Genomic DNA, 24,284 nt, shown 5'->3' with positions numbered 1-24,284 from the left:
GTTTTTTATGGATTGGTTCCGACGATGATTTTAAAAATTTCTTTTCTTACATTTCTCAGTCTACAGACTTTTTGAAATTTACTTTCCAAATAGATAAAATTGCCCTTAAATATTTAGATTTATATATTGGAAAAGATGATAGAGGTTTCTTCTCAAAAGTATTTAGGAAAGAAACCTTTTCAAACTCATATTTGTCATTCAAAAGTGCCCACCCATACCATCAGAAAAAGGGAGTTATTAAGGGGCAGTTGGTAAGAGCTAGCCGTATGATATCAAGAGACAAAGATTTTGAGGATGAATGCTTATTGTTACAAAAAATGTTTTTGGAAAGAAACTACCCCATTGAGTTGATTAACAAAATTCAATCAGAAGTCAAAGTTGGTAGAATGCATAAATTTAAACCTATTTTGGGTTTAGGTAGTGGTCATGAAGTAAAACCCGTTCAACAAAAGAATGAGATGGAAGGTAATTTGGTGATGGATTATAGTATACAAGCGGTAAAAATTAGAAGAATTCTGGAAGATGAATGGGCTAGATTTGGCGATATATCTGATTTGACAAGTCTTTTCAAGCAACCACTAAAATGCACATATAGGAAAGGGAGATGTTTGAAAGCATTTTTTGAAACTAAAAACTATATACCAAAGGACAATAATAGGAAAGTAGGCACTTTTAAATGTGGCAGATGTCCACAATGCACATATATTCAAAATAAAAATGCAATATATATAAGTAGTAGGGATATGTTTATTGAGAGTAAATGTTTTGCCAACTGTGAGACGAATGGCATAGTATATATTGCCCTGTGTAAAGTTTGCGAATCCTTTTATGTTGGTAAATCGGAAAGGAAACTTAAGAATAGAGTATATGAGCATTATTACGATATCAGGACGAATTGTGTGAATAATGCCCTATACAGGCATAAGGTGAATTGTCCAGAAGCAATTTTTAATTTAGAGCGTTATTTTTTGTGGATCAAATAAACTCTTTTGTATCGTGAGCTGAGCCTGATTTCCTCAAGTGTATTGTTTTGTGGACAGTTGGATTTTACACTTGTGTTCCAGTTTACTTCATATTAGATGTCAGTCAGCTGAACTATCATGTACAGAAGTCCAAGTTCCGTATGGTCACTCTACAATCTATTCTCCCACTGTTGGGAGAGGAGATATGGATGTGCTCCATTGACCTCAAGGATGCTTACTACCATATCAAAATGGACAGGGCATCCAGGAGTCATCTACGCTTCCGGCTGGGAGCCAGTCTTTTCCAATTTCAAGCCCTGCCCTTTGATCTCACCACAGCCCCCAGGGTGTTCACCAAGTGTATGGCAGTGGTGACTGCTCACTTGAGGCGTCAGGGATTCCAGGTGTTTCTGTATCTGGACGACTGGCTCCTTACCGCCCCCACCATGCATCGACTAGTCCAAACCAGGGAAGCTACCATCAACTTATGTCAATAGCTGGGCATCACACTAAATTGGGAAAAATCTGCCTCGTCGCCCTCACAGTGTGTCACCTTTATAGGCACAGACTTAGACACCATTCGAATGCGAGCATTTTTACCGCAAGAGAGGATCAGAGCCTTACAACAGCAGATTCACATCCTCATGCCCCTGAGGAAAGCAAAGGCAAGATGGGTTCTCCAACTCCGGGGGACCATGGCAGCAACGATTATGTTGGTGCCTGTAGCGAGATTGCACATGAGGCTTCTTCAATGGCTCCTCTTTGTCCAATGGTCTCTCCAAAGATTGCCTCTTTCTCACCCCATTTTTCTCACGGACAGATGCAAACAAGATCTCAGTTGGTGGCTTTGCACCAACAATTTGGATGGGGGAAGACCCTTTGTCCCACCCATCCCAGTTGCCACAGTGACCACGGACGCCTCCCAGATGGGGTGGGGGTGGGGGGCATTATCTCGGCAGGACAGTCCAAGACACGTGGCAAGATCACGAGATACATCTGCACATCAACATCCTAGAGATAAGAGCGGTGGTTTTTGCGTTGCAAGCACTTCAGAGCTCTTTACCTACAGGGACAATTGCAATACACTCGGACAACATGTCTGTAGTGTGGTATCTAAACAAGCAAGGGGGAACCAGGTCTTACCCCCTGTGCAGAGAGGCCATGCGAGTGTGGCAGTGGGCAATAGCTTCCCAAAGGTTCCTGGTGGCAACGCACATTCCGGGGAAGTCCAACGTCATTGCGGACAGGCTAAGCATTGCCATTCTGATGCCTTACGAGTGGTCCCTGAATCGTCTAGTTGCAGAACGAATCTTCAGCAGGTGGGGTCAGCCTTGCTGCGACCTTTTTGCCAGCCCCCTCAATGCCAAATGCAGCAGCTACTTCATGCTGATCCCCCCACAGGGGGAGTCACCCAGGGATGCTCTAGTTCACGATTGGCCCTCCGGTCTGCTTTATGCTTTCCCTCCATTTCCCTTGCTATCAAAGGTGATTCAGAAAGCGCAATCCTTGTGAAGCAGAATGATTCTGATTGTGCCACACTGGCCTCGTCAAGTCTGGTTCCCCTTTCTTCAACCATACATTGTGGACATTCCTTGGATTCTGGACCTTCAACCAGATTTACTGACACACATGTTGGGACAGTTCCACTCATCTCTGATGACCCTCCGGTTGACAGCTTGGCTGCTCCACTTCCACCGTTAGTTAGGCTTCATAATTTTTCACAGGCAGTGGTTCACATTTTATCGTCCTCTCATAAACCATCTACTAGGAGGATTTATTCTAGTAAATGGAAAAGGTTTTCTCTTTGGGCACATGCACATGGAATTATCCTTACACAGCTCCAATTGCCTCAGTCTTGGAGTTTCTGTCTATGCTCTTCCATCAGGGGTCTGCATCAGCTACCCTAAAAGTTCAATTGGCCGCGATATCTAATTTCCATGTGGCTAATGAACCTAGTCTCATGGTGCATAGGCTCTGCAAAGCCTTCCTGAAGGGTATTCTGTTACTTCGTCCTCCGGTATCCGAGCCTATCATGCCCTGGGATCTCAGTTTTGCTCTACAAGCCCTCACATCACCACCTTTCGAGCCTGCAGCTACCTGTGAATTGAAATTTTTGACCTGGAAAACAGCCTTCTTAATAGCAATCACTTCGATAAGGCGAGTCTCTTAGACCGAACCCTTCTTTCCTTCCTAAAGTGGCTTCTGCAGCTAATCTTAATTAATCCATTGAGTTGCCTGTGTTCTTTCCTCGTTTTTCTAACAAGGCAGAATTTTAATTTCACCAACTGGATGTACACAGACAATTACGCTTCTATTTGCACCGGACGAAAGATGTCCGGAAGTCTGACCAGTTATTTGTCTCCTTTTCAGTAAACAAAATTGGGTCCCCAGTCTCTAAGCTCACTATTTCCAGATAGATTTCTAGTTGCATCTCTTTCGTCTACCATGCAGGAGGAAAGGATCTGCCATTTCCAATAAAGCCTCATTCTACTTGGGCTGTCTCTACATCCACAGCTTATCAAGCCAGATTGTCAATGGATGATATATGTGCTGCGGCTACTTGGGCTTCCCCTCACACATTTGTTTCTCATTACAAATTGGACTTGGTTTCCAGAGGCAGGTCTTCCTTTGGCTCCAGAGTTCTCAGGAGTATTTTCCTATGAGCCACACAGGATGTAGGTGCTAGGGACGCTGCCCCACGGGTAAGAATGTAGGCGAGATAGGACCACATAACATCAAGAAGTTATGTACTCACCATAACGTTCGATGTATGTGGTCCATCTCGCCTCACATTCTTACTTACCCTCCCACCTTTCCCCCTTCCTGGAGGATTTGGAGGTTAGGTTATTTACAGAGTTCCCCTTGTTTGAGCTTATTATTTTCTCTGATGTTGTGTATGCATGAGTATGAATGACTTCTGCAGCAAACTAGATCTGGGGATATGGAGCAGTGCACTATGGGATACCTGCTTAGCCCAGCCAATGAAAGACTGCGAGCTAGAAAAATTGGCCGAGTTAACCCACGGGTAAGAATGTGAGGCGAGATGGACCACATACATCGAAAGTTATGGTGAGTATATAACTTCTTGTTTTATTGATGATGCAATGTCAATTCCCTTCTTGAACAAAAATATCCTAATCTCAATAAATTTGTTTTTAAGACTTAGATTGTTTACTGTACCATTATCTGAACACTTCTAGATTAAAGTAGAATGTTTCATATGCTTAAAGTGTAATGTCTGCTGTTTGGAATCCCCCCCCCCCCCCCAACATCCATAATCTTCCTTCTCTACAGCTTTTTAGGAAATTCTTTCTCACTATATTACAACTACACAAGGCAAATGTTTTATCTCTAACTTTCCCTAAATTTCATTCCCCAGTGTGCATCTCTAGTAATCCCCACATTTATCTGTAACAGTTATTAATTTGCCCATGTTGTTCTAAATTATGTAATCAGAGTATCATTCTAGTTAATTAATTTTTAGTTTCTTTTTTTCTGCCTGTTTTTCTGCATTTCCATTATTTTGTTGTGTATGCTTACACTTTATTTGAAGCATTGCAGCAGTTGTGTTTGTAAACGTATTGCCACGTTTTATTTGTGATTCACATGTACTGTAACTGCCCCTTGGTGTGCGTCATAGACAAAAAAGATTTTGTGATCAGATCACTTACCCAGCTAACCAATGAATCAACAATTTTCAAATTATATTCCAAAAATTGGCCTCAGTTGCAACAAGATGAAGAAAGATAAAAAATTTCAAATAAGCAACTAAGAAGTGCTTACAGAAAGAACTTTAATTTAAAAAATAAATCAGATAAAATAAAACTGAATATGTGTAAATAAAATCTAATAAAACCTCAACATTTCCTATATGTTGTACACTTCAAATAACCCTAATATATTGTAATATAAATGAATAAATACATGTATAAATAAACACATAATAGATACAGTATAAAATTCACCAATGTATATATATAAAACATAAAATTAATGCATATGTTTCAACTATTAAAAATTACAAGAACATTTCTTTAAAAGCATTATCTAAAGCAAGTAATTGCAACGGATTCATTTAAGCCTGGCTATTGGGTTGCATTCATTTTCAACTGCCATATGGCCTCAATTTTCTCAAATATTAAGTCCAAGGTCCACTTCTTGGGTCTAGTTCAATAACTTCAATAACAGTGAATTTAAAATCATGTCTGGGCCATTCCATACAATGTTTTGCAAGGGCATTTGTTTCTTTTTGCAGTCTGATATCCCTCAAATGTTCATAAATACATTTTTTAAGTTTCCTTTCTGTCTTTCCAATATAATAACAAGCACATTTGGAACAGAAAACACAATAAACCACATTCTCAGTATAACAGCTGCACTTTTTTGTAAATAGACCTTTATACCATTTATATTAAATGTTGACCCTTCCTTAATATGTTGGCAATAATTGCATGCCCCACACTTCTTCATATGGCCCCCATTCCGAATCTGGTAACTCCTTTCAAAGATGTTCTTTAAGGTTTGTCCCTTTCTATATACCACAATAGGCTTCTCACTTATGCATTGTCTAATGTCATTGCTTGAGGTCAACATTATCCAATTTTTATCCAAAATCCTGAACATTTCTTTACTATCAAGATTATAAGAAGTGATAAAAGCTGAACGAAACTTCCCATTTAATTTTAATAATGTATTTTATAGCTATGTATTTATATGTATTATAGTGGATAATATTTAGGATGATGAATGTTTTGTGTGTGATTATCTGACATTATTAGATGTAAATTGTAGGAATAGTCATTGCTCATGAATTATTCATGAACCCTGGATGTTGATTGGTCCAGTAATTAACTTTGTATTATAAATTTGCTGTCAGTTGGGGCATGCTAATGGTTGGAGACGAAAGCTCTTGATTCACTGGATGCATCTGATTTATTTTTATTTGTTAAATTAAAGTTCTTTCTGTAAGCACTTCTTAGTTGCTTATTTGAAATTTTTTATCTTTCTTCATCTTGTTGCAACCGAAGCCGATTTTTGGATTGTGGTTTGTTTTTTGACTTTCAAAAGTTTGAATTTTCAAATTATGTTTACTTTTTTATCTCCTGATATAAAGTGAGAGCATCATGTTTCTTTCAGAGAAAGATCGCAGATTTGACTCAAATGAGTTATTCCGTCGGTCAAAACGTGAACGCTGGAGCCAGTGGTCCTTGAGAGAAGGACTACAGATGATTCCAGAAGCAATGGAAGATGCTTTGAAAACCAGAGGAGTAGAAATTCATGTACATACACCAGTGGAAAGGCTGGGAAGAACAACAGACTGTTGGGAGGTAAGTAGCCTTAGAAATATTTTTCTGATATGTGTACTTTGGTCTTACCAGCTCTTGAGTCATTGCCTATTTCCTGTAACACCTGCCTCCCCATCTGAGGTCACAGGTCCACAGGCTTGCTTCTGCAGACTAGGCTAACCCCCACCTGCCCAGAATTGTATTGAGGAACTGGACCACTAAGTACACAAGCTGGGTAGGTAAAAAATTACATAGAACAAATGGACCTTGCATAGGTGACTATATTAATTTATTTGTTAACAAGGAGAGTAAAGCAAATTGTTTCTTTTTTCGACTTACAAACCCTCCCCCCCTATTTTTGAAAGGAGGAGAGTGGAAGGGATTAAGGGGGTGACAGCACCCTCCTTGCAAATGGCATTAAGCAAAAACCCCATTGGAAACTGTCAGAATTTTACAGAGGCTACTGCCTCATCACCCCTGCCAACTTGGTGCAATTTGTTCAATGCTTAAGCCTAGTAATCAAACCCAGGTCATCGATGTGGCAGTTAAGAGTCCCATCCCTGTGTACTGCAGAGTCAGCTTACCTTAAAAAATGATGTGGAGTAAACTCAAGAGGCAAAGTGCCGTCTCTGGTAGTACAGCTTGTTTGATTACAGGGATGCAGGAAGTAAATGTAGAATGACAGAATAGAAGATTACAAGAAAACCAGAATCCCATCTAAACTTAATGTAAGCATCATAAGATGTAAAAGCAGATTGATAAAGTAATATTATATTAGTTATGGTGTATGACTTGTAAATCCCCTTGGTTAAGTAGCTCCTTATTGTCATGAGGAAAATGACTACTTTGTCAAAAAAAGCACACCATTTCCTCCTTCAGATAAATGTTGTGGAAAAATATAATTCCTTGATAGCTAAACTAATTTGTTCTCTTTTCTCAATTAAAAAATTCTGCTATGACATTAGCCTGTGCCTATTCCTAGACTGTGTACAAGAGTGAGCCAAGAGTACAATTGTTTTGAACATTCTGAGTTGTAGTCACATTTCAAATTATCATTATAAAGTCTTTTTGTAATCTTATTTTCCTTAAATCTTCTTGACCATTAAGCCCCCTTAAGATGTATTTTCCCCAAGTGCCTATGTTGTCACTTATAGTAGCTCTGAAAATTTAGGTTCCCCTGAAATCACCTTAGAACAGGTATTATAATCCCTGTCAAAGACTAAAAGTAAAACTTTTATGGGACCAGATAATGTACCAGGCTGCATTGTCATCTGATCCTCTACTTTTCAACCTTAACCTATCCGTAGGGTTTCTTCCTGATACCTGGAGAACATCCACTATGACTTTCGTACTGTAACCATTTGAAATGTTGGGACCTGCGAGTCCTGAAACGCAGAGACTGAATGGTCAAAAGATTGGACTTGTATATACTAAGTCTGAGATGCCATTTCTTGGAATATTCCCCTTTCTTCGAGGTGTGGCGATCACGGAGTAAAGAAGTTTTAAGAGATTTACTCTTCTTCTTTGTTTTCATCTTTTTTTGTCTTTTTAGCACTTGGCATTTCGAGTGCTGACATTTCAATATGGAGCCCTTTCCTACATTATGTGAGTCTTCTGCTTCTGGTGAGAGAAGGAGCAAAGGATCATTGATTCTTATCTTCATGCAGCTGTGCTGAGACCAGTACTACTTCCAGAACCAGATAGAGCGCACCTTCAGTAGTCCACTCCAATCCTCATAGGAGCTACTCCCCCTTTAGCCCACATCATTAAGCACCTAGAATCATGGATTTCTGCTTTCCAACCATCTCTGTAGCCAGCTTACTTGAAGTGGGCATCCAGAGACAATGTAGTAATTGTCTTATGTATTCTTACAATCACCTTCTGCTTAAACAAACTGATACACTGTGTAAGACTTGCAGTTATATAATGTTGTTTGAAGCAAACCTCTCACATGAAGCCACAACAAATAGCATGCAGGTTGTTGGCATCACATATCACCACACCAAACCAGTCGCACACACCTCAGTAGGCCCTTTCTTTTCAGACCTATTACACATTTACAAGTCCAGTGGTAATGTGAATATCTGCTCAAGGGAGTTCAGTCTCTTGCAACATAAATAGAAAACATTGGAGGGATAGGTATATACCACTTTGAATACCTTTTTGTGGAACAATCTTTCACTCTACCTAAAGCAGAGTACTTCTCTTACTTTGTGCAAACATAATTTAATTAATGGATGGGAACCCACAAATTTACCCCCAGCCTAGCACCCATGGCCCTTATGAATAGAGGTAACAAGTAAATGTCCCAACATGTCCTCATTTTACCCACCTCTAAGCTATTCTTATGCAAAATAAAAGGGCTAAAAACTGCCATGGGAATGTTAGGCTAGACTTCTTAACATCCTCTCTGATCAATAGCCTGGTAAGTACATGTGAAACTGTGACCCTATGTAAGGGTGGCCCCTCTACAGACCCTGCAGTTATAGGCCCAACATCCTCTCCAGCCTTATATGCAAAGCCATGGAGTGTATCATAGCAGAACTCATTGAGGCAAACATAGGCAGCTTAACTGGTTTAGATCCTAATCAGTTTGGTTTTGTGACAGGCAGAGCCTGTCTCCTGAGCTTACTAAGCTTCTTTGAAAAGGTTACTGAGGCCGTGGACTGTGGTCTCTCAGTACTCAACTACTTATTTTGAACTAGCCAAGGCTTCTGACACTATCCCCATGCTATTGTTAAAAAAATTAGACAAACATAATGTAAACTGTTGTGTTATCCACTGGATTGCAAATTGGCTGTCCAGCAGATCCCAGGTCGTGAAAGTTGATGGTACCGTCTCCAAACATAAATGTGTAACTAATGAGGTACCACAGCGATCAGTGCTGAGCTGTCTCCTGTTTAGCATTTATTTTGCAGACATGCAGTTCAGTATCTCAAAAGTGTGGTCGACCTTGTTTGATAATTACAGCCAACTGGGCACAGTTATCTGATCATCCACTGATAATAAACAGCTGCAGCAAGGACTGGAATATGCACATGCCTGGTGCACTGAAAAAGTATAGCCAAATAGCATTCGGTAGAGAAGCAGTTCCTACCTCATATGTTTTTAAATGGTACTACTCTTCAGACCAGTTGGCATAATGGTTAAGGTCTTTGCCTCCCATGCACAAGGTACAAGGTTCGATCCTGACCTCTGACCAGTGCCTGTTTGGAGTTTGTGTGTTCTCTCTGTTTCTCTGTGGGGTTCCTCCCATGTCCGAAAAACATGCTGAGTGTTTCCATCTCAAACTCACCAATGACTGGAGCTGTGGGCAGCAGCACAGGCTCTACATGGTGCCTGTAGGGAGGAACAGTTGTGCAGACCAGCCGCTTTGAGCATCTACTGTGGTGCACAGTATCCTCAAGATAGGAGAACGCTGATCACAGACTGCATGCCTTGGCAGGGCTAGCCACTCGACGGCTCGACTCGCTGGAGATGTAGGTTCTTAACTCAATTCCCAGCCAATGGAATCAGTTACCACTACAGGTCAAACAAAATAGTGCTTTCACTACCTTTAAGGCTATCCTTGATGATTAGATAGATAGACACAAGTTTACAGTTAGATTGTGAGATGCAGCCATGCTCGATTTAGGGGGCAAGTACTATTAAATGCTTGAAAAGGGCGGCACAGATTTTAAGTGTGTCTACTTAAAGGCATATGTAGCTAGGCATCTTATGGTCCTCATAACTGTTTTGACTGTTATTATTCCTATGGTCCTAGTGACTTATTTTCTTTTCCTTTTCCTTTGTTTGGTATGGTCTGTAGCACTACACCTCACCCCGTGGAGGTGGTGTCCTCCTCTTGGAGGATTTAGTTCAGTAGTTCCATCTTTACCCAGAATGTGTCAAGGAAAAGAAGGCAGTTACAGGATCTCCTTGATAAAGTAGAACATAATGAATTGACCTTGATAATTGGTGACCTAAATGCTGAAATTAGAATGGACAGAAAATGATATCAGGATTGCCTTGGCCCATATGGTTCAGGCAAGAGGCGTAATGAAGGAGAAACTGTTTTGGACTTATGTCTGACTGATGGCTTAATGATGGCCAAGAAGTGGTTCACCAAGAGAGTCACAAAATCACACACAAGAGTGACCAGCATGCTAGCTGGATAGAATTCCTCTTAGCAATTAAAGGTCATTGGGGCCAAATCAGAGATTGCAAAGTTATACCTAGTCAAATGGTGGCTACAGTCCTCTGCAAGCAGCGGTCAGTGAATGCTTCAAGATCGACAGCGACTAGGCTGAAGACCTGGAAGGTGATTGGAGCAAAAGCATAGGAGTTTAAGGAAATAAGCTCTAGCACCTCAAACAGAAGTAGAAGCAGGTGAAGAATGGAAGTATCTCAGAACAGTATGTTTGAAGATCATAAAACAAATCTACATTTAAACTGAGTGTGGATTTGAGGTATGTAAGGAACTCTGGTGATGAAATGCAGAAGATAAGGAAGTTATCAAAAAAGAGAGAGTACAAGAGGCAGTGGGAGATGGAAAAGATGGGCCAGGCTACGAAGGAATACTGTGTGCCTAACAGAAGCTTAGAAAGCAGTTGCAGTGACAAAGAACAAGATGTGAGGGAACATCTACCATGTCCCAGAAAGTCATTCCAGAGATGCCGTAAAGAAACTGTATCAGGTTGCAAGGTAATGACAGAAAAACAAAGACGGTCTCTAGACATCATTCATAACGAGCACTGTCATCAACAATCTGCTAAAAAGTTTAGAGGATACTAAGCTCATTTGGAAGGCTTACATAATAAGTGTTTGAAGGAAAATGAAGTTGGGGAAAGCAGCAAGTTCAGATGGAGTCAGCAACAGTGATCAAAATGTTGGGTGTTTTGTCATGACATGGAGAGAGAAAGAAAGAGACGGGTATATCTTAGATGATGCGAGAATAAGCACTCTAGTGTTACTGTACAGGAATGAAGAATATATTCACATCCGCAGGCAGTACAGAGGTATCCAACTTACTCCTGTCACAGTGCATGAAACTGCTGAAGAGGGTGATTGTTACACAAAAATGAAGGTTAGTAGAAAGTAAGAGTGGAGATTAGCAATTTGGATTCAGATCAGAATGCATAATGATTGATCTGATGTTTTAAATGAAACGGGTAGTGGGAAGACCCAATATGATGGTGTTTGGAGATACATTTATTCCCTCCAGTGTCTTCAGGAAGGCTGTGTGGGGTTCCTGAGTTTGAGAGGGTGGCCTGTAGCATGCTACAATTTGTAGAGCAGTTTTGCCTATGGTTAGTTGCACCTGGATGGTTTCCGAAGCTTCGTGCGTTGCTACCAACCTGGAGGTGTGGGTATCCTTCAAGGCCCCTGAGCCAGTGGAAACCACAACCCAAGCTGCAGAAGCCCTTACAAATGCCTTCTATGAACACCTCCAGGACTGCATGGATCAGGCAATCCCAAATAAAACCAAGACTCTTTCCACAAAGGGCAAACGTCCAGTCTGGTGGACCCCAGCCATTAACAAACTTTACAATAATATGATAGAACAAAATCCATAAAAGGGAAGTCACCCCTGATCATTATTAGTAAAAAAATACGAGCACTCATAAAATCAACTAAGGCCAATTTTGAGAGAAAAATTGCCATGGATTCAAAGGACAATCATAAGGCCTTTTTCAGCTATGTTAGGAACCTGGGTGGAAACTCCCAGATATGCTCAGAATTAGTCCAAAATGATACAAAAATCACTGAACCCACAGACATTGCCAACATACTGGCAGACAGGTTCAGTGCAAACTTCACCCCCCCCCCCCAAAGGAGAGTAAACGATCCCAACGAAGTTGAGCTTCCCACACCTCTCAAATGCGCAGGAGAAAGCTGCTCTCTCTAAAGCTAAAACACAGCATCAATGGGACCGGATGGTGTCCCCGGCTGTGTGCTACACGAGCTAAATGAGGAATTAAACCCGCACATAAGGCAACTGTTTAATCTCAGCCTTACCACAGGATACGTGCCCAAGGAGTGGCGTACGGCAACTGTGGTCCCACTCCACAAAGGCGGTGCCTCACGGACCCTGGTAATTACCGCCCCATAAGCTTAACAAGTCTAGTCTGCAAAGCTATGGAGAGGATCATAATGGAGCTCATAAACAAAGATATAGGGGACTTGCAGACATTGGACCCGACCCAGTTTGGCTTCGTCAAGGGCAGATCATGCCTTTTGAACTTGGTCGACTTCTTTGAAACAGTCATCAAGGCCATTGATGAGGGAAAGGCAGTCCATACAGCCTACCTTGACCTTGCAAAGGCTTTCGACACAATACCCCACTTGGGTATTGTAGAAAAACTTACCAGCTTAAATGTAAACCCATATGTCACAAGATGGGTTGCAAACTGGCTTAAGGACAGAACCCACAGGGTTAGAGTTGCTGACGCTATGTCAGACTCCAAGCCGGTCACAAGTGGTGTCCCACAGGGCTCGGTCCTTGGCCCCCTATTGTTCGGCATCTACTTCTCAGAAGTACAGGCCAACATGGGAGGACTTTGGCTGACAAAGTTTGCAGGCGACTGCAAACTGGGCGCCATAGTGGAAAGTGCATCAGACACGGATATCCTTCAGAAGGGACTCACGGAAACAGATAGCTGGTGCCAGAGCCATGGCCTGAAGTTAAATGCCAAAAAATGTATAGTCATACCCTTTGGGAAAAACAAGGTAACCCCAAGCTACCATATAGGTGGCAATCCACTAAGCACAGAAGAGGTTATCAGGGACCTGGGGACCCAGGTTGACAGTGGCCTTTCTTTTGACACTCACGTTGCTAAAGTGGTTAGAAAGACCTTTTACATTGCCCACCTGATCATGAAGGGATTCACATCCAGATCTAGTAAGGTCATTGTTCCCCTGTACTCTTCACTTATCAGACCAATGATCGAGTACAATGCCCCATTCGGGATGTATCTCACCCGACATCTGCAGCAATTGGAGAGACCCCAAAAGTTCCTCACCAAAAGGATAAAGGGACTCCAAAATCTGTCATATGCTGCCAGATTGAAGAAACTCCAGCTCTATTCAGTCGCATGCCGTCTGCTCAGAGGTGACATGTGCCTGACATACAAGGCCATGTCCAACCCGGAATTAATGGACATGCTCCACCTCAAAAAATCCAAATCCACCAAAACCACTAGAGCAAGCGACTTAAACCTTAGCACTGATAAAAATAGGACGTGCTGGAGGGATAGATTTATCACTCAGAGACACTCCCTATGCTGTGGAATAAAATCCCGGTCTATGTGAGGCAGAGCACCTCGCTGGCTCTGTTCAAGAGAAATCTTGACCTGTGGATGGGAGATCGTAGGTTTACCCCAGGAATCATCTCTGTGTCACTGCTGGACAGAGGCACAACAAACTAATGGGCACAGTATTTTTTCATATAAGGGGTGGCGTAAGCCACAAAACTTTGGGCTAGGCTTATAAATGCCTTAGGGCAGATAGCCTAGTATAAACCTATGAACCTATGAGCCTATAAGAAGCTGAAGGTAAAATGGGCTTTCTAGACATACAGAAGGCATATGACAGGGTCCAAAGAAAGCTGATATGGACAGTCCTGCAATAGTTAATATTTCCAGTAACATTTGTATAAAATTAGTGCAGGTTATGTGCAAGGATCCAACAACACAAGTACAAACAGTGTTTAGTCTCACTGAGGAGTTCCCAGTGGGACTAGTTGTCCATCAGGGTTTAGTAGTGAGCGTACTTCTGTTCTTAATGGTGGTGCACCACATCAGCAAAACAGGTTTGGGGGGGACAGATCAGCAAAGCTGCTGTATGCAGATGATATGGCACTAAAAGCAAATTGTGAACAGGAACTTTAGCAAATGATATGCAACTGATGCATAACTGAAGGATATGGGATGAAAGTGAGTACAGGCATTGGTGGCCATGGCAGCAAATGACAGAAGTTGAGAAGAAATTGAAACATTGAGGAAAAAGGGAAATTACTGAACCAATTTAACAACTTCAGGTTATCTAGGAGGTAGTTTGTGAAGAAGGGAAATATGACTGAGGAGGTCAGAACTAGAACTGGAAGCAGCACAGCCAGCTTGACACAGTGTGTCAGGTGTAGTGTGTGACAGAAGGATGCCGAACAAGCTGAAAAGTAGAGTATGCAAAACAGTAGTGTGACTACTGCCTCTTTATGACATTGAAACCTGGGCAAATGAAGGCAGAGCAACTTAGGATGCTCAAGATGGTAGAGATGAAGTTGCTAAGATGGGTAGTAGGATGCACACTATGGGACATGTGAAGAAATGAGGGCTTCCAAGCTGAAGCCATAGTAGCCCCAGTTGCAGAGAAGGTCAAGCAGAACAGGTTACAGTACATGTTAGGTTGTCCGTTTTCATCTTGAATAGCTCTCCAAGATGCTTACTATCATGTAAAGATAAACAGGCAATCCAGGAGATTCCTCCATTTCATGCTGGGAGCCAATCACTTTAAATTCAGAGCTCTGCCCTTTGGAGTCACCACAGCCCCCTAGGTGTTTACCAAATACATGGGAGTAATTACAGCCTGTCTCAGACTGCAGGGGTTCTAGGTGTTCCTGTACTTGGACGATTGGCTCCTAACTGCTCCAGCCATTGATCTATTAATCCAGCAGAGGGACCTCAGTTACTTCACAACTTGGGGTTACTGTAAATCTGACAAACTGAGTCCATCTCAATCCATTTAGTTCTTTGGATGCTATCTTACCACAGCCCAAGATTCTTTCCATTCGCCAAGCAGCAAACAAAGTATTTTCTCATCCACCGTCCCCAGCAAAACTAATTATGAATCTTCTAAGGCTTGTGACTTCAACAATCACTTTGACCCCTCTTTCCAGATTTCACATGAGAGTTTTTCAGTGGACCCTCTCAGTCCTGTGGTCCTAACTTTATCAGCCCTTCGGCATCCGAGTTAGACTAACACCCATATGCAGACTTCACATCAGATAGTGGATCATATCCACGAAGTTGTCAGAAGAACACCCGTTCTCTTTTCGCCTCCAGTAGCTGCAGTTACCACGGATGCTTCCCTTTTAGGGTGGGTGCCATTATGAAGGGAAAACTGGTCAAGTTACCTGGATACCATTAGAGAACAACCTTCACATCAACATCCTAGAAATGAGACCAGTCCTATTTGTGTTGCAGGCTTTTCAAGACTTTGTCAGTAGGTGTGATTTTAATTCAGATGGATAACATGTCAGTAGTCTTGGTATATCAACAAGCAGGAAAGAACCAGATCTTATCCTTTGTTTAAAAGCCGTGACAGTGTGGCAGTTGGTAATGCCTTCCCATTGCTTTATTTTAGCTATGAATATCCAGGGGGTTTCCAGTGTACTTACTATACGAGAGGTTAAGCAGATGCATTCTTATGCCTCACAAGTGGTCCCTCAATCAGACAGTGGCAAATGAAATCTTAAGCTTGCTGCATTCTGTTTGTTTCTTGCCTAAACAACAAGTGCAGCAGTTACTTCACCCTAATCTCTCCTCGGGGTCAATCACCAAGGGACACTCTGATCCACATTTGGCCCATGAGCCTCACTTACACCCTTCCCTCTTTTCCCTTGATCATGAGATTCATTCAGAAAGAAGGTGCAAGACAAAAGTAATTCTCATTACCCCATATTGGCCTTGAAAGTTTTGGTTCCCATATCTTTAGTGTCACTCCTACGTCCTCCCTGGATACTGGCTTACACCCCAGATCTCTTGTCCCATCCATCCTGGCATCCTGTCCCGGACCCAGAAACCCTGAAGTTAATTCTTGGTTCCTTCAGTTTTAACAATGGTCAGAGATGCCTGGTTTTCGGACAGTAGTAGCAGATACCCTTAAGGCTTCACAGAATTCTAGCACCAGGAAAGTATATCAAAGTAAATGGGAAAGATTTTCCTTTTGGGCTTCAGGAAAGGGTTTGGATCCTTTTTCTTTGGCATTTCCTTGTATTTTAGAGTTTTTGCCAGAATTGTTCCAAAAAGGTTTTAGCTTTTCCACTATCAAAGTACAGCAGGTAGCCATTTCTAATTTTCACATAGGCACAATGAGACCCCTTTAGCTTCTTTAAGGTCTGTAAGGCTTTAGTTAGAGGAATTTTCCTTCTTCTGTCCCCTATAAGGGACCCACTTCCTCCATGGGATATTACAGTGATGCTGCAAGCACGTACACAACCCCACTTTGAACCAGCAGCTTCTGTAGGTGTGAAGTTTTTGGCATGGAAGACAGTCTTTTTTGGTGGCAGTTACTTCTGTAATGAGAATTTCAAAGTTGCAGGCCCTTTCATTGCAGTCCCAGAAACACTGGTAGTATTAGTGCAAGCTATGTACAAGGATCAAATGACTCAAGTATGAACAGTGTTCAGTCTTACAGAGGGTTCCCAGTGGGAGTGGGTTCAGCTCTAACCCTGCTGCTGTTCATACTGGTGATGGACTACATTGGCATATAGGTCAGAGGAGACAGATTAACAAAGTTGCTGTATGCAGACGATGTACCATTACAGACAGACTCTTAGTAAGAACTTCATAAAAGGATAGGGAAATGGAATGCAAAACTAAAGGCACATGGGGTGAAACCTGAGTACAGATAAGACCGTTTTAATGGCAGCAAATGGGGGAAATCAGAAGAAGCTGAGAATTGAGATAGAAGGGAAAATACTGGAACAGGTTAAGAACTTCAGTTATCTGGGTTGGGGGGTTGAGGAGAAGGGAAGTCTGAATGAGGAGGTCAGAGCCAGAATCAGAGGGGCTGCAGCCAACTGGCACAGGTTGTCAGGTTTAGTGTATGACAGAAGAATCCCAACAAAGCTGAAAAGTAAGGTGTACAAGACATTAGTGCGATCAGTACTACTGTTTGGTACAGAATCCTGGGTGAGAAAGGCAGAGCAGTTGACAAAGCTAGAGGTGATGGAAATGAAGTGCCTGAGATTGGTGGTGGTAGGATGCACACTGTGGGACAAATGAAGAAATAAGGATATAAGCGCAAAAGCCAAACGTAGCTTGAATTGCAGAAAAAGGTCAAAGAGAACAGATTATGGTGGTTCAGGCACATGTGTAGAAAAGCAGGAGACAGTCTGTTGAGTAAGATTTGGAATAGACCGGAAAAAGGGAAGAGGAAATGAGGGTGCCCAGCAAAGAGGTGGATGGTTTGTGTGAGAGAAGACCTGCAACAGTCAGACATGAGTGTCAAAGAAGGCAGGAGTGTGGTATTGAATAGAGAGAGATGGTGACAGTTGACAAGACACCCCAACATAGGAAATGGGAAAAAGGGGTTGTTGATGATGATGATGATGATGATGATGATGTCTTTTCATGCAAACCACCTTAGCTGTTTTTTCATAAAGAATTTTTTTTTCTAAAACTGGGTCCTCTTTTACTCCAAAGGTGGCATCCAAATCCACTATAATACAGTCTGTCAATCTACCAGTGTTCTTTCCAAAGTTTTAAAATAAGGGAGAATATACATTGCATTTGCTTAATGTTCACAGACAACTTAGATTCTATCTACACAGAACTACAGATTTCAGGAAGTCGAATAACTTGTTTGTTGCATTATCATAGGATCATAGGAGGTTACTAGGCTAATGGCCCTGGGACCCTTACAAGCCTAGACAAGAGTTTATCCCCAAAAAAGAAACCTCAGTCAGCACCTGTTGCCCCTGTCAATTAGGGACAAAGGTGGAACCCCTGGGACAAATTTGTGGTTTCCCATCCACTCATCCAGGTTCCATTTCAAGAGGGTCAGCGAGGTACTCTGTTTGACATGTATGGGAAGTCTATCCCAGAGACAGGGCAATCTCTGGGAGACAAGCATGTCTCTGTTTTGTTGATGTTGCATGTTAGACTTAGGCCTATTGAGTGGGTAATGTGCAAGGAATTAGACTTACAGATATGGAGCATCTCTAGTAGGGCATGGTCTGATATTGCCTTGTAGGTGAGACACAGATAACCTCTGAGCGATCTGTATGATACTGAGTAGTGTGATAGTGATTTGAGCCTGTCCGCATAGGACAGGTGTTGGAGGCCATGGATTCTCTTTGTGAGGCATTTCTGGGGTGTATATTAGATAAACGAAAGTTTATGTAATCGAATGCTCACATGAGTGAAAATTGCGAAACTGAAAACCGCAGTTGTGAGATTGTGGTACAGTGAAGATGGGAACATTTGCCCTTTCCTAACTGTAGTGCGATCTTGGAGTTGGAATATATATTTAGCGGGGGGGGGGTGTGGGAGGCGCAGCCCCCCACAATTGCGGTTTCGAGTTCCGCAATTTTCGCTCATGTGAGCATTCGATTAGATAAACTTTTGTTCATCTAATATAGACCCTATTTCTGTGGCCTTTCCAGTTGGTGCAGGTGTTTGGAGAGGTACATACCAAACAGGGCATTATAATCAATTATAGGCCTAATGAGGGAGGAGTACAGGGAGATAATAACCTCCTTTTTTCTGGATGCAATCCCTTTACTTATGAGATGAACCACGTAGAAGGCTGGTCTGACCATTGCTACCACATGATAGTCGAATGTGAGATTGTTGTCAACCTGATTACCCAGGTCTCTCACCACAGGTTGTATGCTTAGGGGGTTGCCATTGATGTGGTAATCAGTAAGGGTCATGTTTTTGCTGAATGGTATCATAATACATTTTTTTGCATTTAACTTAAGGCAGTGACCTTGGCAGCAGTTATTTGTAGCTGTGAGACCCTCTTGCAGTATATTAACATCATTTGGGGAGTCAATGACAGCACCCAACCTAGAGTCATCTGCAGACTTGGTCAGCCACAGGCCCTTTGTCTTTGCCTGGACCTCTAAGAAGTAGATGCCAAACAGTAGGGGTCCCGGACAGATCCCTGGGGAACACCACTAGTGCCAGGTCTGCTGTTGGAGGTGGTGGTGCCTTTTTTTACCTTGTGGGTCCTATCGTTGAGCCAGTTGGCCACCCACCTGACATGATGAGGATTTACGCTAAGTTGTGCCAGCTTTTCAATGATGCCTGAGTGGGGGATTGTGTCAAAGGCATTAACCAAGTCAAGGTAAGCTGTATGTACCGACTTTCCCTCATCCAGGGGCTTGTTGACAGTCTCAGAGAAGTCAACCAGGTTCAATAGGCAATATCTGCCCCTGACGAATCCGAACTGGGTGGGGTCAAATGCTTGGAGATTGCCTATGTCCTTGTTTATGAGATCCATAATAATACACTCCATGGCTTTACAAATCAGACTTGACAAGCTAATGTGGCGATAGTTTCCTTGGTCAGTAGTGTCACCACCTTTATGCAAGGGGATGAGAGTGGCAGTTCTCCACTCTGCTGGAATGAAGCCTGTAATTAGGCTGTGGTTGAATAGGTTGCAAAGCTAGTTCCTGCTGGAGACTGTGCAGAATACAGCCTGGGATGCTATCAGATCCCAATGGAAGCTGTGTTCTTTGCCTTGGATAGGGCCTTTAACACTTGATCTTCAGAGATGTGAGAAGTGAAGTGTGTGATAAGTATTGGGGGGGATAGGGGGTCGACGTTTGCACTGAACCTGTTAGCTAGCAGGTTGACTAAGTCAACAGGATCAGTGTAAGTGGTATCGTTAAGTACTAATTTGGAACAAACCTGGGCTTTGCCATGGAGGTTCCTGATGTAACTGAAGAAGGACTTGTGATTTCCCTTTGTTTTGGAGGCTAGTTTCAACTCATAATTGACTTTGGAGGTTTTCACTAGTGATCTAATTTGTTTGTTGAGGCTGAGGAGAAAGCTTTTCCACTTTTGGAATTTGTTCCTTTTTACCCTTGGGCAACAGTTTCTTCCTTTTGTTGTAATGCCTGATGTTAAGTTGTCTATCTCGCCTTCATTCTTGCTGGATGGGTTCGGAGCCGACCTCGGCTCCGACTCGGCCACTCTAAAGCTCGAGAGTTGGTTCCACCGGCTCGAGGCTCCCCTTATATCCCACAATGCTAGGCGAGAGTTACCTCAGATCTCGTTTGCCGCTACAGCTTCGAGGTTGGTTTTTCTACCGGTTCCTGGTAAGTTTTAGCTTTTTCTATAAAAAGTTACTCTTGTTTCCCCTTTTTTTTAGTTTAATTATCCCTAAATTAGTGTAGTTCATTAAACTCTATCCCCGAACCTATTTCTTCCCGTTTCTTGTCAAAAGAACTTTTAGTTCTTCCCTTGGGCCTTAGGCCTTCCCTTCCCTAGGGAGTGTTTGTGTAGTGTACTACTGTTTATTGTACTTATTTTTAGTATATTTTTACTATAGTTGTTATTTTGACAGGGTATAACTGGTGTGTTTGAGTGTGTGTTTGTGTTCGCCAGTTAGGCTATGTCTAAAGAAGCAAAGGTCTCCGGATTCAAGAAGTGTGATGCGTGCTGTCAGAAAATGTCTCTGACAGACGCTCACACTTCTTGTGTCTATTGTCTGGGGCCTTTGCACCTGCAGGACTCCTGTGCTGTCTGCCATGGCTTCAGCCCCAGGGTCCTGCAGGAAAGAAAAAACAAGCTCATATTGAGAGGCTTGTTGAAGCCTGAGGATTCCCTGTCTGTCTCAACAGGGAAGCCCTCCAAGGCATCGAGGTCTTCGGCTCCGGCTTCTGAGCCGAGACCTCAGGTTGTTCAACCTTTGCCTTTATCGGCTCCGGCTGGAGCCGATAAGACTCAGTCCACAGTTTCTGTGGCTCCCTCGGCTCCAGCCGGAGCCGAGGTTATCGAGGTACCCGTGTCGGCTCCGACAAGATCTTCGGAGCCGACAACCAGAAAGAGGTCTAGGTCACCTTCTCTTGGCTCCGTTCATTCGGCTCCAGGATCTCCCCTGCTGTCTGAACGGAGCCAAAGGTCTCATTCCTCTAGGTCATCGAGGTTGTCCGATCATGACCTTCAGAGGGTGGTGAGTCGACTACTCAAGTCTGAGGCACTGGCCCAGATGCTTCAGAGCCCGACTCATCAGTCGGTGCCTGTCCCGGTCCATCAACTCCTTCCTCCTTCGACTCTCTTGAGCTCGGAGCCGGGTCGTGTCGGAACCGAGACTGTGGTCACCTCGGAGCCGAGACAATTGTCTTCGGCTCCGTCGCCGGCTCCGTTTTCTTCCATGGAGGAATCTCGGCGCCGGACTTCCCTCGTCGGCTCGAGGGGTGAGTGGCATCGGACCCTTGTCGGACCCCCCCCTCTCTCTCGGTGCTTCGGGGCTGGTGAGTTCGGCTCCGACATCGGCCTCGGAGCCATCACTGTCGGTGCCGAGGGGGGGCTTTAGCTCCTCGGAGCGGGGACCTCTGGCTCTGCCTGACAGGGGTGCTGAGGTCAGGCGGAGTGTGTTAGAGCCTGGCCCTACTCCACAGCCGGCTCCGTCAGCCCCTCCCACTATGCTGCCCCAGGGTAAGTCGACTCACTCCCTCATCCCGGACCGCAGAGAGCCAACTCCTCAGGAGCCCCTGTGGGATTTCATCCTCTTCCGAGGCCTCTCCTGATTTGGCAGAAGAGCCCCTCGGAAGAGGAAGTGCAAGAGGAAGCACATTGACTCACCTGAGTCTATCACGTCCGACACAGATCTGGATGATTCTGAGGGTTCCCCGTTCCCCTTCTGAAGATGTCTCATTTGCAGACATTCTGGAGATCCTTAAACAGAGGGAAATTGGCCAGCCCTCAACCCTTCGGAGGACGAATCTGTGTATCTTGAGGCGTTTGGCTCTCGTCCTTCCACCTCCTGGGTGTCCCCCTTGACCCCCTCATGCAGGTGGTTGCTAAAAGGCATGGACGGCTCCTGATTCAGTGGACCCCACTCCCAGGAGACCCTCCAAATTCATCACAGCTCCAGCAGACAAGGAATTTTTATCAAAAGGAGTCTCTGTGGATGCTATGGTGGTAGCTGCCGCCACAAAGAAGGAACTGGCTGATCCTTCAGTGCCTGTCCATCCACCTAACAAGGAATCTAGGTCCATGGATAGGTGCGGAAGCGGATGTTCTCCTCAGCGACATTTACTATCGTCGCTGAATTACCTGTGCCATTTCACTCGTCTTCAAAGGGACTTGATCAAAGAAGCGAGTGAAATGCTAAGGACCCTACAGCTGCGGGTTTCCAAGAAAAATGAACACGCAGCTGGCTATCCTTAATTCTATTTCCAACTCCTCCATGCCTCCTCTCTTATGCGGCCGATGGAGCGAGCAGAGCCGCAGGAACAGGGGTAGCCTTACGTAGGCACGCCTGGATGCGGCTATGCAATTTTTGGAACCTTTCAAGACGTCTTTCACAAACTCCCTTTTGATGGATCATCTCTTTTGGTCCACAAGTGAAAGAAACCCTGACTAGGTGCGAGACGGATGGCAAGACCCTTTCTGCCGTCGAGTCCGTTTTCCACTCCTTCTAGGCCTTACCCCAAAGGCCAGAAGGGGAAAGATGTGGTTCCGTAAACAATCTCAAGGGACTTCGCCTGACGACAGAGTCGGTTCCCGCCAGAGGCAGAGGGGAACTACAATGGTAGACGCCCTAGAGGCAGAGGGGTCCGCAGAACCAGGGCAATCGAGAAGCCTTCCGATAAGCCCTTTCAGCATCCCTGAGGTGTTGCCCGACTGCCCATCTTCGAGGCAGTCGGGGAAGATTGTCACTGTACCCAGAAGCCTGGCTATCCTTGACACAAGACAAATGGGTACAGTCCATCATTTCGAAGGTTATTCTATTCCCTTTCTTCGCTTTTCCAAGTCAGTCAAAAATCCCTTCCAGATGTTCCACCCGCTCAAAGGGATATAGCAGCTTTGGAAATTTCAAAACTGCTTGCAAAAGAGCTATTCAGCCAGTGCCAGCAGACCAACTAGGATCCGGAATCTACTCAAGGTTCTTTTAGTTCCAAAGAAAACAGGGGACTGGAGACCAATTTTGGATCTCAGTATCTTGAACAGATCGGTCAAGAAAACAAGATTTCGGATGGTCACGCTGCAATCCATTCTTCCCCTATTGGGAAAAGGAAACTGGATGTGCTCTATAGACCTTCAGGACGCGTACTATCACATAAAATGAACAGGCGCTCCAGAAGATTCCTCCGCTTCAGGCTGGGAACCAGTCATTTTCAATTCAGGGCCCTGCCCTTTGGTCTCACCACTGCCCGCCGGGTGTTTACCAAATGCATGGCAGTGGTAGCTTCTCACCTGAGACGACAAGGATTCCAGGTGTTTCCATATTTGGACGACTGGCTCCTCACAGCTCCCACCAAGCATCTCCTTTTGATGGCCAGAGATTACACTTTTCGCGTCTGTCAAGAACTGGGTATCTCAATAAATTGCGAAAAGTCTGTTTTGTCGCCTTGTCGTACTATTACCTACATAGGCGCAAATTTAGATACTGTAAACATGTCTGCAACACTAACGAACCAAAGGATATCAGACATTCAAAATTGGTGTCACTTCTTCTCAACAACAACAGAGCCAAGGCCAGGTTAGTTCTAAAGGTGTTGGGAATCATGGCAGCGCCATACCTCTCCTCCCATTGGCCAGATACCACATGCGGATCCTTCAGTGGATGCTCTTTTCTCAATGGTCATACCAGGAACTTCCAATGTCTCACACCATTATGATCACGCAAGTGCAAAAGCATCTCATGTGGTGGATGTCTTCCCCAGCTCCTGTTGGGGAGACCATTTGTTCCACCTCCTCCGGTTGCTACTCTGACAACGGATGCCTCCCTGATCGGGTGGGGGGCATTATCAGGGCAGGACAGTCCAGGGCACATGGCAACCAAACGAATGCCACTTGCACATAAATGTTCTGGAGATGAGAGCAGTGCTTTTAGCGTTGCAAGCCCTTCAAGACTCTCTTCCCTTGGGAACGATTGCAATCCAGACAGACAATATGTCTGTAGTGTGGTACATCAACAAACAAGGCGGAACCAGATCATACCCCCTGTGTCGAGAAGCACTCAGACTGTGGCAATGGGCGATTTCTTCTCAGCGTTTTCTGATAGCAACGCACATCCCCGGGAAGTCCAATCACATTGCGGACAAGTTGAGCAGAGCTATTCTCATGCCTCACGAGTGGTCTCTGAAAGACTCTGTAGT

At 43.8% G+C, this 24,284-nt stretch overlaps 1 protein-coding gene across 1 annotated transcript in view; it reads left to right on the top strand.

Annotated features, from left to right (window-relative positions):
* Positions 1-24,284, top strand: part of PPOX (protoporphyrinogen oxidase) — a 572,299-nt gene that overhangs the window by 157,131 nt on the left and 390,884 nt on the right. The window contains exon 6 of the mRNA XM_044059458.1: positions 6,099-6,289. Within this exon, the coding sequence (XP_043915393.1) occupies positions 6,099-6,289 (191 nt within the window). The remainder of the gene's footprint in view (positions 1-6,098; positions 6,290-24,284) is intronic.

The sequence above is a fragment of the Protopterus annectens genome, chromosome 17.part0 (assembly GCF_019279795.1).
Source record: "Protopterus annectens isolate FY-2018-M chromosome 17.part0, PAN1.0, whole genome shotgun sequence".
Classification (NCBI taxonomy): Eukaryota; Metazoa; Chordata; order Ceratodontiformes; family Protopteridae; genus Protopterus; species Protopterus annectens.
This window is presented reverse-complemented; position numbering and strand designations above follow the sequence as displayed.